Below are 7,759 nucleotides of genomic sequence, written 5' to 3'. Positions count from 1 at the left end.
CTGTTCCTGGTCATCTCAGAGCGCCCAGAGCTACAGGGTTGACTCCTGCCCCAGAATCATGTTTCATAGTTCCCCACTGTGTGGCATCTGGGTTATCATTCCTAATAGTTCCAAGAAGTGGGCCAAGTGAGTTTATCAGGAGTCTATTCATATTTGCAATAAAAGATAGAGTTACTAAAGAAAAATGAGTTAACGTTTCCTAATATTATTTGTAGTCTACTCTGACAACAAAGAAGCCTGCCTGTAACAAGGTGGCAGGGCGGTGGCACACTTGACTGTCAGGCTAGAGTAGCTGGGGCCAGTACCTTTTACCCTGATTCCTACCACTGGAATGTAATCCCAGCCCTGTACTCCCCACACTCTGGAACCTGAGGCAGGGGGCTTGCCTATACACACACACACACACACACACACACACACGCACGCACGCACGCACGCACGCACGCACCCACCAGAATATCCAGGAACTCTTATTTCAAAAAACAAAAGCAAAACAAATTTCTGTTCCACCATAGCAGGCACTGTTAAACTACACGTCATTAGAACTGTGAGGGAGAGAACTTCCCACCTCTTCCAGCCAAGTGATGGCTTTCTTAAGATGAGGGGTCAACTCTCATCCAAGGCCCCAACTCAGTAACCTTCCCACACATCTAGTGTCTTAATGATTTAAGATTTAAAAGTAGTGAGTTTCCAAGAGCTTCAAAATCCTGCAGAGCTGTTGCAGAGTTCTCTGAGCTCCTTCTAACTTTTGCCTGCCTCTGAGGTAAGTGGGCATGTCTCTCATGGCTGTCTTCCCTCCTCAGTTCAGTGGGGGATGCCCACCGTCTCTGCAGCCGGCGTCATCGGCATGCTCAGTGCCGTCGTGGCCAGTATCATTGAGTCTATCGGTGACTACTATGCCTGTGCCAGGCTCTCCTGTGCCCCGCCGCCGCCTATCCATGCAATAAACAGGTATGGCCCAAGAAAGACCTGCTCATCTAGCCTTGGGGAAGAAGCTGAGAGCTCTGGATGATGACAGACAAACCAGGATGGCCATTTGTCTTTGGCCAAGTCACTGCTTCAGCACCCTGCTTGTCTCATGGTGACACAGAGCAGCATCCTACCTCCCTTCCTCCCAGTCTCTCCAGCTGAAAGGAGAGGTGGATACATTCATTGCTTATGAGTTTGAAGCCACTTACACAGGAAGCTCAGCAAAACAGGCATACATGTTGCCATTCTTTGCTTGGCTTTGAAAGTAGACACATTGTCTACTTTGATTTCTGTTGTCTTATTTTCCCAAATGCTCACCTCACCCTGCCCTGTCCCAAGAACTCAAATTTTAGGTTGATTGTAGTAGAACAACATCTTCCTGGTTATATAGAGTCTATAGAGTTTTTTCTGAGTTGAGGAAATTGTGTTTTTCTCCCATTCAGTCCTGGCCACCATAGTCAGGCAGATGGCAGGACGTTTGTCTTGCATCAGACAGTAACTGCTGTAGGTATGTCAGTGGATATATTTCAGTATCAGACAGTGACTGCTGTAGGTATGCCAGTGGATATATTTCAGTATCAGACAGTGACTGCTGTAGGTATGCCAGTGGATATATTTCAGTCGCCCTTCAGAATGGTCCGCTCACAATCATGATTCACAGAAACAGACAAGAGCAGGGAGAGGTGAGAACTCTGAAGATCGAGAGTCTGATGATCTGTGGGGTTTGCACTGTTTTAGCTTCTGGAGGTGATTGGGGAATTGACCATAAGGAAGGTACGGAGAAAGGAGCACAAGGCGCCCCTCCCTGTCGTTGCCCCTCCAACACAAGGCATCATGACTTGTACCCAGTGTGGGCAGGGGCTCTGTAAGGCTTTTCACAGTTCTCTCAAATAAAATTGCTACATGTGAGGAGACTGCTCATTTTAAATTTTCAAAACAAAAAAATTTTTTCAGTAGTTACAAAGCATTCTTTCCTAGTGAAACTATCTTAATAGCAAAGAATCAAACTGATGTGTCTTACTTCAAAGCACAGCTGATGCTTCTTTTAGATTCAGTAGTTCTTTGGTTTCATTTGAAATTATTTTAAAGTATTTGTGTCTAATGGGTAGTGTGGAGCTAGCCTTCTTAGAGTTGCTGGGCATATGGGGAGTTGTCCTCAGCCCATCAGGGAAGGGACCTGAGATCCTGCAACTGCTACTGGTTAGCACCCCGCCCCTCCCAAGGGGGCATAATACTTGTCCGTTTCAAACATGAAGAGCTGGTTGCAGTGTTTCCCCAGGAATGACGGTTTCTCTTTCTCCCCCCCCCCTTTTTTTTTTTTTTTTTACTTTTAGGGGTATTTTCGTGGAGGGTCTTTCCTGTGTTCTTGATGGCATATTTGGTACCGGGAATGGCTCTACCTCCTCCAGTCCCAATATTGGAGTTTTGGGAATTACAAAGGTATAAATGTTTTCCTAATTAAATGGCTGAGCATCTGTCTATTTCAATAATGGGTCTGACCTGACCCTTCCCTTGTGATTATCTTCCTTCCCCATCTCCTTTTCCCCTTGGATGAGTTTGGAGTGCCAGCTAGGAGACCTCTCCTTGATGGGCCATAAAGTAGCAGGCATCTGGGTATAGCTGTGGTGTCCTGCAGTCTCAGACATTGATTAAACATCTGCCTGTGTCAGGCCTCTGTTTTAGGCCTTTGGGTGGGTGGTGCATGATGAAAAAGAAAATTGGAATTTACATCAGAATGAGGGAAGACCCCAGAATTCAACAGAGCATGTTGGATGAGAGATGCCTGTTACTACAGAAAACCATCTGTCACATTAAATAACGTCTCTGACTTCTGGGACAGAATCCCTTTTCAGTGAAATCTGTGGAGTCACGGTGAAGCAGATCCCAGGCCTGACTCCTAAACTCATCTGACCCTACAAGCCCTCTACCAGACCCTAGTTACTGACATGTAAACCTACAGCTGTCCTGCCCCCAAGCCCCACTTCTATACCTGTCAGCTTTATTATGCACAATTAAACTTTATGTCCTGCCAAATAGTGCCGCTTGCCAGGATGTGGTGAAGTACTGGTTGGCCCAGCAGCCATTGGATGTTGTGTAACTAAAGACTGTTAAGATTGGTTCCCCTTTCTTTATGGGTTGCATGAGTCATAAGTCTCCTTACCTGGGCAGCCAATCCGGAAACCTTCCAGACCTGTTTGACCTCTAGCTCTCTGCAGGATTCTATAACCAGATAAAAAGAAACCCAGTACTGTTTGGTTCATCTTGATTACAAATCCAGGTGAGAGGGAGCAGCATCCAGATGCAGGAAGCACACCTGACTTGTTTGTTGATCTTCCCATAAGAGGCAGGGCTGACGTAAGCTCAACTTCACGTGTACCGATGGCACCATCTGCTGCCCATTGCTCCCAGTACATGGCACGGAGGGAGGGAGACTTTATGGGTACTTCCTTCAGTGCCATTGCTGGAGTCCCAAGTGCTACCTACGAAAGGCAGCAGATGTGGAGCCTGGGGAGCTGAAGGTATGGTCGAATGGGCACCGTGTGGATTAACCAGCCACCCCTGAGCCTCTGTTTTCCCATAAGCCTATGGGCAGATAAGTAGTTATAAATAGGCAGGTTGTAAAATTGCTGAGAGGGCCTCTTGTTTAGCAAGCACCATCCTTCTGTATCCGTATAGATGCCACAGAACAGCTAAGGTCACTGAAAGGAAACAAATACCCTTGACAACATGACCGTGCTGGGTGGCTCAGGGGGTGACTGATCTTTGAATGGTACAGCCTTACTGAAGTGGCACCCAACAGTACTGACTTTGTCATGCAGGGGAAATGAATCCATGAGTACAATTCCCAGGAGGCCAGAAGGTAGCCCCAGCGCCCCTGGGTGCAGAGCCCTAGGCAGCTGTGAGTCTTCAAGCATGGGTGCTGGAAGAACAGGATGAGCTTTTAACCACTGAGCTAGCTCTTCAGCCCATCATTTATATTGCTCGAATCCCTTATTTCTCCAGGCAGAAGCTGTATCCATTCAAGACACTCACAGTCAAGTCCCTAGTCTACATCTGCCTTAGAGCAGGGAGGTGGGGCTTGGAGCAGAAATATCTATGTGACCCTAGCCCTGTGGCCAGCTAGGAAGGCTCCCTGCTTGGGGTAAGCGGGTATGAGCTCTGCACTATATTAGACCTCTCATCCTGCTAAATGGTATGGGACAAACAACCTTTATGAGTAAGGCACAGCTTCTACGTCCTGCAGTTCCAGGTCTAGATCCACGCTGTCTACTATGATGGCCAGTAGCTTCATGTAGCGGTGTTCACTTAAATAAGTTAGTGTTACGATTTCCCTTACCCAGTCACAATGACTGGCTCAGTCATGTGCTAGTAGACAACAGCACATTCAGAAAACACGTCCACAGTAGCAATCTTCTGGACAGACAGGGCTGAGCCAGTGAACCAGACTTGGTTTGAAAGGAGGCTGGTCTGTCCTCCACAGATCTGCCTGCATTTTATGGCAGCTCTGCTGTTCCAGCTTTTATCCAGTTACTTCGTTCCTTGACTTGGAATTAACCTTCTCATCAGAGATGAGCTACCTTCCTAAGTGTGGGCCATGTGCCCCACAGAGAGGACAACAGAACGCAAGCAGGATGGGCTGCCCTGGCCCCATCACTTTTTCTCATCATGGTCACAGCAGGTCACCTCTTTGGTCTCCGTGCCTTGGTCTGTAAAAGTAGCTTGCAAGATGTTAGAATATTTCACTTGATACCAGTTTAGCATGGCTTTCTGACATGTTCCAAGTACCAGCTATGATACGGATACTTTCAAAGGCGCAATGAGCAAGCAGACCAGCAGCCGGGCTCCAGTGTTTGCATTCTTAGGTCCCTTCACTATACCACCTTTTGTGGTCAGACAGCACGAAAGGAGGTGACTCCGGGAGGTAGAGTCACAAGTACTTCTGGTGAACTGTTTTGGGTGAAGAGTCATATGAAAAAAGTGGGAGAGAAGCAGGAACAGTGTGTATAACTGTTGCATCCATGATCCATGACTCCAGCCCATAGGGTCATTTCTTTTTTTTTCTTTTTTTAAAAAAAGAGTTATTTATTGATTGTATGTATGTGAGTACACTGCAGCAGTCTTCAGACACCCCAGAAGAGGGCATCAGATCTCATTGTGGGTGGTTGTGAGCCACCATGTGGTTGCTGGGATTTGAACTCAGGACCTCTGGAAGAGCAGTCAGTGCTCTTAACCACTGAGCCATCTCTCCGGCCCCCAGGAGCTCATTTCAACCAGGAGCCCTGAAAGCCCACACTCGGCAAAAGCACTATAATCCAAGGAAAAAATAAAATCTTAAATCTCTAACTCCTGATTCCTGGGGTCACCTGTTCACAGCTGAAACTGAACTGAGGTGGAGGAGCACCAAGTGGCAAAGACAGAGGGCGTCTTGGGTTGTCTCTGTAGTCCCTGTTAACAGAAAGTTTAAAGTAACCTAGATCCTGTCCTAGACACTGCTATATTTGCGCTGGGCCCTGGGAGACTGGGTTGAAGAATGGCGGGTAAACCTGTGTCTGCACCTGGTGTGTCCACAGGTCGGCAGCCGCCGGGTGATCCAGTATGGTGCAGCTCTCATGCTGGGCTTGGGCATGGTTGGCAAGTTCAGCGCCCTCTTCGCCTCCCTCCCAGACCCTGTGCTCGGAGCCCTCTTCTGCACACTCTTTGGTAAGAGCCCACTTCCTTGGTAGCAGTTTACCATCACGTGCTGTCTTCAGGTTGGCAGACTCTTTAAAAATCAAATGTTTACTGTTGCTCGTTGCACACAGACTTTCTACACAGGCTTCAGTCTTCAGACCCAGTAGAAGTTTTGTGCACTAGAAACTCAGCACTCAAAATCTGGACCATAGAAACACATGCAAAACATACTTGTCTGAGAACACTTAACTCTGAACCAAGCACTGAGCTACACAAATGCAGAATGAAAGCAGTGTTCCAGCTTCACCAAACACATTCAGCATAAAAGGTGTAAAAGAAGCCGGGCGTGGTGGCACACGCCTTTAATCCCAGCACTCAGGAGACAGTGGCAGGTGGATTTCTAAGTTTGAGCCCAGCCTGGTCTACAGAGTGAGTTCCAGGACAGCCAGGGCTATACAGGGAAACCCTGTCTCTAAATAAATAAATAAATAAATAAATAAATAAATGGTGTGAAAGTCACCTCCTACACAGTAGCTAATTCTTAATGGAAATCTAACAATAAATCTAATGGTTTCCACTTTAAATTGTAAAAGATGGTGCTTCAGAAACATAAAGATTTGCATCAGTGCCCAAGCTAAAGGTATGTTAAAAATAGAAGCAATCACTAAGAAAATGATGTGAAAATTAAGATAAAATCTAATCTTTTTAATTTAGAATATCTATTTGACTTAACTCAGATATATTGCCCCAATAAATGAACCCTTTCAACTGACATTTTCACAGTGGGACTTTGGATTTGATCTGCACCTTTCAGATACAGTCATTGTGGACATGCACTATCCTATGTGGATTTAATCAGAATGCTTAGAGAAAGCAAGAGGTGGCTCAGCACTTAGAGCACTCGCTGCTCTGAGGGAACCTGGGTTCAATTCCCAGCCCCCACATGGTGACTTACAAGTCCAGTTTCAGAGCACCTGACACTTCTGGCCTCTGGGCACCAGGCGCACACTTGGTACATAGACATGAATGTAAGCACCGTATTTCCATACATAAAGTTAAAAAAAACTAAGCTGAACCATTGTCTGTCTACTTGATTCAAAGAAAATGTAGTGTGATGCTTGTGTGTGATGTAATAATTTGGGTCAGAGATGGGTGGTCGTAGTTCACCGACCCTCTCTTTCTGCCACTGCACTGGTCTCCAGGCTGATTTCTGAGGGCCAGAGAAAGGACACGTGGGAGTCTGTTCTCAGCCTCCGGGGTAGCCTGTGGGCGTGCGGTGTGCCGCAGATGAGCTCAGTGCAACTGTGTTCTGATGCTTCTCTCCCCAGGAATGATCACAGCCGTCGGCCTCTCTAACCTGCAGTTCATTGACTTGAACTCTTCCCGGAACCTGTTTGTGCTTGGATTCTCCATCTTCTTTGGTCTTGTTCTTCCAAGTTACCTCCGACAAAACCCTCTGGTTACAGGTAAGAGAGAGCTCTTGAGTCTTGGGTAGGGCAGTTGGGATTTCAACCATAGAGTCACAAATAGCTCTTGTAATGTGAAGGGACCTTGGAACCTCAGGTGTGTATTGCTGAATGTTTTTTCTCTGTCTTCCTTCTGAATCTTACTCTGATTATTTCTCTGGAAGCCACCAGGACATCCCATAGACATTAGCATGTGCCTCCATACTTGCTTGGGGGTGCCTTCGAATTGGTGTTTTTGTTTGTTCAGTTGGTTGGTTTTTCAAGATGTGGCTTCTCTCTAGCTCTGGCTTTCCAGAGAACACTATCTGTAGACCAGACTGGCCTCAATTTGTAGAGATCCGCCTGCCTTTGCCTCCCGAGTGCTGGGATTAAAGGCACCCGCCACCACACCTGGCTTGTCTTTCTTTTTTTTTCACTTTTTCTGTTTTATTTTACATGTGTGAATGTTTTCCCTGCATTTGTGTACATGTTCATCAGCTGCACGTAGTGCCAGAAGAGGGCATCAGCTCTCCCTGGAACCAGAGAAACAGAAGAATGAGAGGCACCATGTAGGTGTTAGAAACCAAACCTGCCTCTGCAAGAACAGTAGGCGCACTTACCCAGTGAATCGGCATCTCACTGACCTCCAGGGGATCATTGTTTAAATGGGTGCC

At 46.7% G+C, this 7,759-nt stretch overlaps 1 protein-coding gene across 6 annotated transcripts in view; it reads left to right on the top strand.

Annotated features, from left to right (window-relative positions):
* The window catches only part of Slc23a2 (solute carrier family 23 member 2), a 90,758-nt gene that overhangs the window by 75,539 nt on the left and 7,460 nt on the right, over window positions 1-7,759 (top strand). For all 6 annotated transcript variants that reach the window (XM_029472175.1, XM_021184093.1, XM_029472180.1 and 3 more), the window contains exons 11-14: window positions 804-951; window positions 2,304-2,409; window positions 5,541-5,670; window positions 6,969-7,106. In XM_029472175.1, the coding sequence (XP_029328035.1) occupies window positions 804-951; window positions 2,304-2,409; window positions 5,541-5,670; window positions 6,969-7,106 (522 nt within the window). The remainder of the gene's footprint in view (window positions 1-803; window positions 952-2,303; window positions 2,410-5,540; window positions 5,671-6,968; window positions 7,107-7,759) is intronic.

This window comes from Mus caroli, chromosome 2 (genome assembly GCF_900094665.2).
Source record: "Mus caroli chromosome 2, CAROLI_EIJ_v1.1, whole genome shotgun sequence".
NCBI classification, from domain to species: domain Eukaryota; kingdom Metazoa; phylum Chordata; class Mammalia; order Rodentia; family Muridae; genus Mus; species Mus caroli.
Note: the sequence above shows the minus strand (reverse complement) of the source record. Positions and strands in the feature narration are given on the sequence as shown.